Source organism: Erpetoichthys calabaricus, chromosome 12 (genome assembly GCF_900747795.2).
Source record: "Erpetoichthys calabaricus chromosome 12, fErpCal1.3, whole genome shotgun sequence".
In the NCBI taxonomy this organism is placed as follows: domain Eukaryota; kingdom Metazoa; phylum Chordata; class Cladistia; order Polypteriformes; family Polypteridae; genus Erpetoichthys; species Erpetoichthys calabaricus.
The window spans coordinates 112,731,961-112,742,459 of record NC_041405.2 but is presented as its reverse complement, the minus strand read 5'-3'; the positions used below and the strand labels follow the sequence as shown (position 1 = coordinate 112,742,459).

The window sequence follows — 10,499 nt, the reverse complement described above, 5'->3', positions numbered from 1 at the left end:
CCTTCACATAAACACCGAAGAACATACCAACTCCTTGCAGTCACTAGAAGGTTTGAGGCATCAACAGTAAGCAAAGTGTTTAGTCAGCTGAGTCCCACTCTCTACAGCAAAGGAAGTCATCCTTGATGAGCACTGTTTCACATTTTCCTCATAAGCACCACCGCCCTGTCTATTGCAGCTTCTGCTAATTTTTCTCTTTCTGTCTCTCCAATATTCACCATGTCTTCAATCTGTTTAACTTCAACATTGTTACATACTGGCTCATATAACTAAGGTTTGCCAATGACAAATGTCGGTTTGGCCCAGCCTTTAGGCATTAGTTAGAGGAGAACTGACTAGAAATATTTGTACATGAAATAACTAAAGAGGAAACCTAAGCTTTAGTGCTGAACATCTGCATGAATGTATAATCGTAGTTGCAACATTCATAAAACTAGCTACTGTACATGAAAATACACACAGGAGGTGAAAAATGATCTGAACAAGACTAAAGTGAAGAGGACTGTCAACATATGCAGAAACTGCTTATAAATGACAGAGAGAAAAATAATGCACAACTGAGGAATACAGAGTATATATACATTTAAATCTCGCTGTCCTTAACGCTTCATTTTTTTGATGTGTAGGAAATATCTAGAGCTGGTTACTACCTTATCAAAATAACTAGGATTTTTCTTAACAACTTAAATTTTGGGTTCTGCATGTCTGTTTTTAGATTGACAAATTACAGGTAAAGGTCTTAACGTTAGAAAATGCTTTAACAGCTTCTTGTAGATGAATAACTGTAAAATAAATTAATGCAGAAATCGGAATGTGACACCTGAAACGTGGATTCTCTCTGAAGCGGACAGAGACAATACTATCGACAGAGATGGTCGACTCTTCTTCAATCCATTCATTTTCTGTATGCATTTTGTTCAGTTTAGTACTGCAGAAGCCTGCACTATTTGGCACAGGTCAGGAGCCATTTGATTTAAAACAAAACTCTTTATAATGGAGCCATCAGTATTTGGATCTTGCACTTTCAAATAGCATTTCACACTAAGTATAAATAATAGACATTGTTTTACTTTATTTGGTTAATGTGTGTGTAAATACTTTACAGTTATACCGGTACACTGCACAAAAAGTATTTTTATATTGGTAACAGTCTTATTTTTCAATACCAAATAACAAAATGATTTCTTAGGTTTAGAGAAATAGAGAAATAAAAAATATCTGTAATGAATCCAATTAAACAAATCTATACAATATACCAGAAGAAATTTAATTTTCCCTTTTTTGCCCATCTGACCTGAGTAGTCAGACTCAAAGTGTTCATCCTGTGCAAATTATAGTAAGAGAGAGCAAAATGACACCATAAGAGAGGAGATACAGACCCTCATTATTATTTCATTTTTCTGTGTTGCATATTTATTTAAATTCTGAATTAAACAGAAACTTTTCTTCATTCAACTTCTGAAACATTCTTCCAATTTAAGACTACTGGAAGAAAAATTATGCTAACTAGTTCTGCACCTGATTTGACCCAACATTGAGGTTTGGGCATTAAGAGAACTGACATGAAAGTATAAAGAGGTCTTGACATTTAAATGACTTTAACATTACAAGGCGTGGGGTTTGCCTAATGAGTAAAGATAAAACAGAGGGCAACCTTTTTTAGTTTAAAATATTTGAACAGGTCATGAGAATAATGTTGGTTTTATCAGAAGATCAGAAACATTTCCTAGAATGCTCTGTAGGGTTAATTATGTAAATTCGTATTTATTATATAGAATTTTAAATCAAATATATTTTGACTAAAAATAACACAGAAAAGATTTCAATAAAGCTAAGAATGACCTATTTTTGTTGTCTTTGGGGAAAGTATTTTGACCTGTTTTTATGTTTGAATATTACTTTAAACTATATTACACGTGAATATACTAAATGCACAAGTCTACTAATAAATAATCAAAATATCCAAAAAACTAGGTATTTTCCCCTTATTTGTGAAATCAAATTTATTAATATTTTGTTTTCTTCTGATCTAAAAAATGAAAGTCGGGAGCATGCAATGATACAGCGCGTTGCTGCACCCACCACACGACGAATCCCCTCAGGATCCCAAACATCATCATAAAATACATAAACCAAAAGAGTACACACATTAGTGTTGAGAGATATAATACATTGTTAATATCTGCTGTTGACTGAGAAAGGAGTTGTAGTTGACACCACAAAAATAATAAGCAATAAAATACACAGCTTATTTTAGAGAATTCACTTGGTGTAAAACTTAAAGTTGAAATATTTGCTGTTACAAAATGGGTTTAAGCTCTTTGTTTTGTCGAATACAAAACTTTTTTTAATTCTTAGATTTTTTCTTAGTCTCGCTATATTTTTATTTAATTTAAAAATGAATTTATTACTTTAATTTTGTCTTAAAAAAAACATTCTATCTGAGGATGATTGAACAGCTATTTTGGGGGAACCCAGTTATATTCTAATTTGAAACTGAATTGCAAACTTTTTTTTTATTTGTGTGGATTAAATGCCTCAAACTGAAATCAAGGATAATCTACATTTACACTTTAATTTACACAGTCATTTCTGAACACCTTAATGATTTTTTTTTTAAGAATTGGAAAATAGCTGGAATATAGGCGCTGGGAAGAAAAGTCTGAAGAGTCATTTAAGTGACCATCATTCTGTGCTGCTTCTCTACACTTCCTGTGGCGAGGACATGGGTGAAAGGCCTTCCTTTATCCCTTTTTGTTCAGAGATACAAAAATATGCATGTTTATTTTTATTTATTGCTTCAGATGAAACAATAAACTTTATAAAGAATTACATATTCATATTTTTTAATGTGCTTTAAGCAGAAATAATAAATTAATTTAAAGAAATATTTCTGGTGAATACAAATTGGCTCCAGTAGGAGTGTGGGTGGAAGTGGACCCTATGATGGGCTGCCATTCTCTCCGGGCCTGTTCTCTACCTCCAGCCCCTGGAACCTTGAATTTGATTAAGCAAATTGGTTGCAAGTGCTTGAATAAAAATAAAACCTCCATGAGTAACTATAAAATGTGTAACTGTTACTATCTAATGTAATCTAATCTAATTGCTATTTTTTTTAAAAGGGTCACAGGGAGGGCAGAGCCTATCCTAGTAAGAGCAGAAGGTTCATCTGCTCTGGGTCAGGTACAAGTTCTCTGCAGGTATAACAGCATAAAAGAAATTTGACAAACAGGAGGAGACCATTCAGTCCATCAAGCCCGTTTGTTTAGCTAATAGCTAAGCCATCCCAATGTCTCATCCAGATTCTACTTAAAAGTTGTCAAGGTTTCTGCTTCAACTTCATGTGTTGGTAGTTTACTCCATATTCTTACGAGTCTTTGCATAAAGAAGTGTTTCCTGGCTTCAGTCTCACATGCGCTTCCCTTTAATTTCCACTGATTTCCACGAGTACTTAATTCTCCATTAAGTTGAAAGACTTCTCCTGGGTCTACTTTACAAATACCTGATGACAATGATCCTGTTATTTCTACTTTTCTTGTGTAAGCAATTAATGTATAGCTTAGATAAATAAAGTATCACATTTTGGTTATTATGGAGTTGGCTAAGTGATGCATTTAAGAAAAAAGCACATCAAATATTTATAGTTCACTTAATTCTATAAGAAACAGCAATGATTTAAACATAAAATATCTTTAGTAATTAGCTTCTATTTTTCTCACTATAAGTGCAGTAGTACTCATTTCTTCTTCAAATATTATGAATTAATTTGCTAGCTTATTTATTTCCTCAACATATTAATTATAATAAAGGGGCAAAGATTGTGTTAATATTTGAAGCAAAATGCAGAAATCAGCCATATTCTGTATGCAATGCCATTTGGCACTCATGCACACACCCACACTTGATTATTAGTATGCAAGTAAGTAAGTAAGTAACTTTGTACATTTTATAATATAATGATAATTTGGAGCCACCTTTACTTTTATAAGTCTCCAGAGACTCTCCTGCGAACACAAGGAGAATGTGCAAACATCTTGCAGTCAGTATGCAGGCCAAGATTCAGGCCTAGCTGCTGTGACCTACAGGGCAGCAATCAGTTAATTTGTGTTAGTTTATCTTATAATACAAATGCTTATCTGTGACCTAGAACATTCTTGGAGACAGCAGGAAGAATTTTTTTGCGATATTAAAAAAAATTCAAACTTTGTCACACTGAGTGTCCAACTGTTTTAAAACAAAGAAACCAGTTAATATAACAACATAGAAGTTGAGTTGTTATCAAGCCAGTGCCAGTATTTCAGGCTTCTTCAGTCTTTACTTTTGTTTGTTGGTTGTTGAACAAAGATCCCTCCTAGCAGGATCATATAACAAACATGTCCATTAAAGCTTATATTTCAAGGTCCATCTGCTTTAGTTGATTTACAAAGAAAGAAATAACTGACTATCTAATTTTGTTCCATTAAATTAACTAAAATAAGCCAAACTGTATTTACTTCCCATTTAACAGGGCTGGTATCAAGAAAAAGAGTCAAAATCACTTTTGTTCTGTTGCAAATAATGCAGTAAAGACTCTGAAATATGCCAAGTCTAGTCCACAGTGGGGTTCATTTTGCCCAAAATATGCAATTACCATTTAATGGTACTCAATAGAAAACTCCTGAGGGGATTCCTGCTTTTGAGTCCTGGAACATTTGCTGACTTTGTGGGAATGATGCTCACAGTGCTTTGTGCAAGTATTGCGCCGGGTTGATCCTTGCCTTTCCCCCTGTTCTTGTTCATTGTTGCATCTGTGAACTAATACTGGATTGTTTGGATTTGCTTTCTTCAACAGCAGACGTTGTAGGATCTGTTTATCAGATCTTTCCTTCTTAAAGTCATCTTCATAGACCTTGAGCTGCAAAAATATAACAGCAGAAGTTTAAAAGCCTGCCTTTATTAGAGAGTACTCAAAGCAGAGAGGTTTATTGATCGTTTAGTAAAAAAAACAAAGGTTCCAATTATAAAAATGAAGGACTAATGACAAAATATAATGATATCAAGCAGTGATGTTTAACAGAGGTTGGAATGTCCTGTTTATACCAGCATTTTCAAAATAATATGAAGTTAGCTTTAGCGGTTCCCAAAGTACTCATTGAGCCATTCTCCCTGCTGATCTATTTACTTCTGCATCAACAAAACAAAGTAATAAATGATGTGAAACAATCTTCTCAGTATGTCAGGATAGCCTATTCAGTAAGGTTTGTTACCATTAATATCATCTAATAAAACATGATTGTCCTTTTTAAGATGTACTAAACTTAAATGTGTTTGTGTGCTTGACTTTACTGAGTGAGAAAATGTGGATGAATTAAACAAAAGCAGTAAATGCAATCTGCAGCTGAATAAACTAAAATAATATTCTCAGCAAATTACAAAACCTAGATGTGTAGCTCTATAATCTCATAGATAAATTCATTGCCAGACTTATAATGTTTTAAAAATCAATTCCTGGCGAAGTATCACTTAAAGCTGATTAGTTTCTTCAGAAAAAAAATAGGAGAGTGAGTTTTAAACATTATTTTGGAATCAATAACTAACAGTTATCTATTTTACTCCAACTCCACAAATGAAAAGCAACATGCAAGTATTATTAAAGAAATTGCTGGATTAAAATCAAATGAATATCCTAATAAAATTGTTTTGCATTGTATCAATCTGCTGAGTAGCTTCTCATAGCTAGAATTATTTTTACTGTATTTCTGTTGCAATGAAATAAATTCTACAGTTAAAGTGGAAAAAATAATTGGTCACTAGAAATAATTATTTTTGTATCAAGCAATATATTCTTTCAAAAGGTCCTCAATTTGTTAATATGATACTGCAAAACAAGTTTTAAATTCCACCACTCATCCCTGCAAACACACATTCTGTATATTAGTGTTGATTTTACTAGTGGTAAATTACACTGATTGTTTAGTTTTACATTATAATTATAATTCTTGGCAAACGTGTAAAGATGAAAGAAATCAGAAGGGAAAATATTTTGTCAGTTTATGTTCATAAGAAGGGAGATGGACATCTGAGCTGCTGTTTGCCATAATAAAACTATTTTGAGTTGTAGTAAATAATGACCAGATTATATGTAATATGCAGACAACATTTTGTTGGGATAATATTACCATACCATACCATATTCTATGACCGCTTAATCCTGAGCAGGGAATGGAGTCTGGAATAGTATTACTTTCGTGGGTAATATCCCCCAAATGCCACCATACCTATAATGAACTTTCCATCCATCCATTATCCAACCTGCTATATCCTAACTACAGGGCCACGGGGGTCTGCTGGAGCCAATCCCAGCCAACACTGGGAGCAAGGCAGGAAACAAACCCCGGGCAGGGCGCCAGCCCACCGCAGATGAACTTTCCTTTTCCATAAAAATTACTTTGCAGCCTTGAGCTTGGGAAAGACACTATATAAATAAAATGTATTATTATTATTATTCATATTATTACTGGATTGGAAGAGGCTTAAAAATTTTGAGCACAAGGCAGAAACCAAACATAAATTGCGTTAACTCCATACCAGTCTATCAAAGGATATTTTTGCATGTGCCTAATAGTGGCTATTCATTATAACAGAAATTGTGTCATTACTTGGGCCAGGTAATGGCAGGTATCCGCACAGACTCATGATCTTGCACAGTTGGCTACAAAGCAGAGCCAGATACTCTTGAGTGCAGGTGGTGGGGTCTAGATGCATCAGGAAGGTAGCTGCTCTACCAGCCAATGAACTTCTGCAGATTCATGACTGCATATGTATGAGGTTGATTAGCATAATCCATTTATGGTTGTTTCAAGGAGGCAATTAGACAGATTTCGAGGCGTTTTCATGTATGCACATTTACAAGACGAATATAATTTCTAAAGATAAATTGTGTAGTTTGTGCATATGCCAGGTTTTAGAAATCTGATTTTTTTTTTTTTTTTGACTAACATATTTCCTGTATTTTGATGTTTGCATATTTTCACACTCAAATGCATGCAACATTTTATAAATGAGACCCCTGTAAAGTAAGAAAGAATGGAGGTATGTGGCAAATTACAAACTTGTTCTTCTCTACTATGTTACTACTTAGAAATGTTTCACCTAACATGCAGTCATGTTTATAAAAGCAAGGAATGTAACTATACAAAGAATGGTTAAATCTGGTCAAATAAAGTCGTCGAAGAGATTTATTATTATTGTAGTTGTCTACAATTTTTGTAGGAAATAGCAACTTGCTTCCTACATTCCTAGTAACCAAAATCAGTAGTTGTCATTGCCTTAGAAGGAAGAAAATGCTTTGATAATTTCAGTTTAACAAACACTGCTGCTTTAATAGACCCAGAACTGGAACTGGCTGTGAGAGGTTTGCACATTCTATATACTTCTGTGTTGGTTCAACTACATCCTAAAGACATGTCCATTAGACTAGCTAGAGACTTTAAAATGGCCCTGTATGAGGATGTATGGCTTTCATGTGCATACAGTAAGTGTACCCTGAGATGGACAGATGTCCTTTCAATGGTTGGTTCCTGCTTTGTAACTCATTCTGCCATTATAGGCCTCTGCTCTGTGATCCTAGATGGATAGAAAACTTTAATGAAACCTATATTAAAATCTACAGTATTTTCACATACTGGAAAACATCAGTTTTGCTATGAACTGAAAAATATAACTCATTTATTTCGGATACTGTAACGTTTGCACTATGTCAAAGAACTGAAAATTTGCTTAGGATGAGACGGATCAAAGAGCATATGCAAAACTCTTCTATAAATGAAGGATATGCATTTTATATATATTGTAGGTCAGGAATAGGAAACGATTATACTTAAGAATCACAGTGGCTTAAAATTGACTTTGCAGCCAATCACTTAATCAGTGCCTTGATTATGTCTATAAATGAACCGCTTTTGATCTGGATCCTTTCCAGTGGTCTTATTAGGTTCTTCTCCCACTATTAACCAATTTTAATAAGAAAAGTAAGTGAGCAGCTTTAGAAATAGCTGACTGAACACATTATGTTATAAAAATCACACCTCCATTTTCTCTGAATTATTAGTCAAAAGAGCAGATTTATAAGCCTAAATTAGCGTTTTACTAAGAGTTGGGTAGCAACAAAAACCTGGAATAATTACTGCCCTCCAGGAAGTTCCACCATGTTACTACAGGCTGTTTGGTAAAGCTGAAACACAGAATAAATGTTGTCTTGTGCATGTGAAGAGAACAAAAAGCATTAATGTTGTTTTGACTTCAAAATTTGTGTGCTACATCCAGGATAAGTCATTCAGTGTATATTAATTAAATGCTAAAATGAAAATTGCTTAATGGCAATTTATTTAATGTTTCTTTTATTTAATGGCAAGTACTTAGACATGATTGTATTTTTACTGAAACCTTTGACCAACCTGTTCTTGTAGTAAAGCCATTTGCTGTCGCATCTCTTCCTCTTTGCGTCTTAGTTTACTGTTTTCCATCTTCATTCGCTCTCGATCTTTGTGCTCTGTCTTATAATCAGCTTCGTAGATCTGTGTCTATGAAAGAAGAATACAGGATTTTTATTGTAACTATAAAGTTGATGTATTCTTGTGATACATAGAGGAGGCCTGATGGCATTTTTAAAATATACATTTAATTAAAGTTTCTGAATTAACTGTGTATGTTTACCTTTTCATATACTGTATATGCTTTTTATTTTAAAAGAAATATACCATTATATACTATATGTAACAGAACAATAAACAGATGTTTGTGTTTGCTGCCCTTGTGATATTCTAATCCAAGTCTTAGCATAAAAGATAACAAGTCAATGTTCTTTCTTTAGGATATTCATATTTCACTGTCAGAGCTGCTATCTCATGGGAACATATTCTAGAAATTCAAATGTATCAAGTCAACTAACTGGTTTTGCCATTTAGAGTGATTTATATTTCTGGTTATATTGATAAACTTATGCATTTGACACTCAATATTACTGTAATGGATTGTTCACAATTACTCTGACACAAGCGCTTGGGCCGTAGCTTAAGATAGGTCTCAATCAAAAAGAAAATTGATTTCCTTATGAAATTCCAGAAATGCTCATCAAAACACATGTAGCCAATGTTACAAATTCACAAATGACCATGCAAATGAAGGTTTCCTCTGTGTGGAATGCATTGCAAAATAAATGAAGTTTAATAAGATATTAAATTGATTTTGCTATACAGGATTACAGAAGATGGTGATGTAAGGAATTCCAAACAGTTACTGAGTTAATCTGCATGCAGGGGGTCAAAATCAATCGGGACAAATCAAGTTACGGTCAGACAAGACTTTATCAGAGTGCTTTAATATTAAGAATAATTAGTTTTTGGTTTTGAAAGTGCCAAAGGTATAGTAATTAGTGTTTCTGTTTGACTTCTGTATTGATGCTTTGTCATACTGACTGGACACTACATGTTCACCATGTCATTTCTGAGATGAACTCGCATCTATTTCAGGTATAAGAAACTCAGTAGTGGCAAACCAAGAACGTGGCCAGGACAAAAGAAATCTTACATAATGGATCTGATTTAAAAAAGCATAGACAGTGGAAGACAAAACAAACACTTGGTGGTCAGGGAATCAGAGGCTTTGTCTAGATAGGGCAAAGGGAGCTCCTGGCTTGCCAGCTTTTTTGCTTTACCTTGAAGTATGAAGATTTATTCAATGATCACACATGTCAAACTGAAAAACGTGGTACTTTTTCCTCAGTTTGCTAACATTTAATTTAAAGGGCAAAAGGGTCCCAAATGAAATCATAAATTTGACAGAAAATGTCTAAGAGCAAGAAAAAAAAAATCAGTGACATTTTTGTTAGACACGCATTCAGTTCACAGTTTAGCTCTTAACTGTGAACACCAAGAAGCATTTTTTTCTACAGTTAATATTTATACAGTCCTACTGTGGTACAGAATTAACATCAAATAGATGTTCATTACTTTGCAAACAAGCTCAGAAACCTTGAAATTAAAAACAAAACAAAACAATGGAAGCTCAAGAATAGCTTTCTTTCAAATGGCAGTTGTATTTTAATCTGAATGGTCAAATTGAATGTGGATTGAATGCCTTAGAGTCTGGAACTAAAGTGAGATGTAACAAAAATGTGTGAAAAAACCAAATGATAGTAACATGGAAAGTACAAAAGGACGACTTTATATTTATTTTGTGAAAGTGTGAGATGTAATAGGTAAACTGTGAAGTTTTACCATTTGACCAGACTAACATCTGAAAATCACTACACAACTCACATACTGTACTGGCATTTTGAAATAAAGATGATTTTCAGAATCTTTGAATTTCAGTTACAGCTAAAATGAAAAGAAGGGTTGTCTATATGAAGTTCATCCTTCATAATTCTGAACTTGATTAGGCGTGCTTGGAAATGAAAAGTTTAGAAATACATAGTATTATTGGAAATTTATGTATACAGTATAATACACTAGCCTTCA

The 10,499-nt window shown here is 33.6% G+C and overlaps 1 protein-coding gene across 2 annotated transcripts in view; it reads right to left on the bottom strand.

Annotated features, from left to right (window-relative positions):
* Positions 1-1,129: 1,129 nt before the first annotated feature.
* Positions 1,130-10,499, bottom strand: part of si:ch211-153b23.7 (TNFAIP3-interacting protein 3) — a 56,720-nt gene continuing 47,350 nt past the window's right edge. For both annotated transcript variants that reach the window (XM_028816017.2, XM_028816015.2), the window contains 2 exons: positions 8,436-8,561; positions 1,130-4,894 (listed from right to left, as the gene is read on the bottom strand). In XM_028816017.2, coding sequence (XP_028671850.1) covers positions 4,634-4,894; positions 8,436-8,561 — 387 coding nt within the window. In that variant the 3' untranslated portion in view covers positions 1,130-4,633. The remainder of the gene's footprint in view (positions 4,895-8,435; positions 8,562-10,499) is intronic.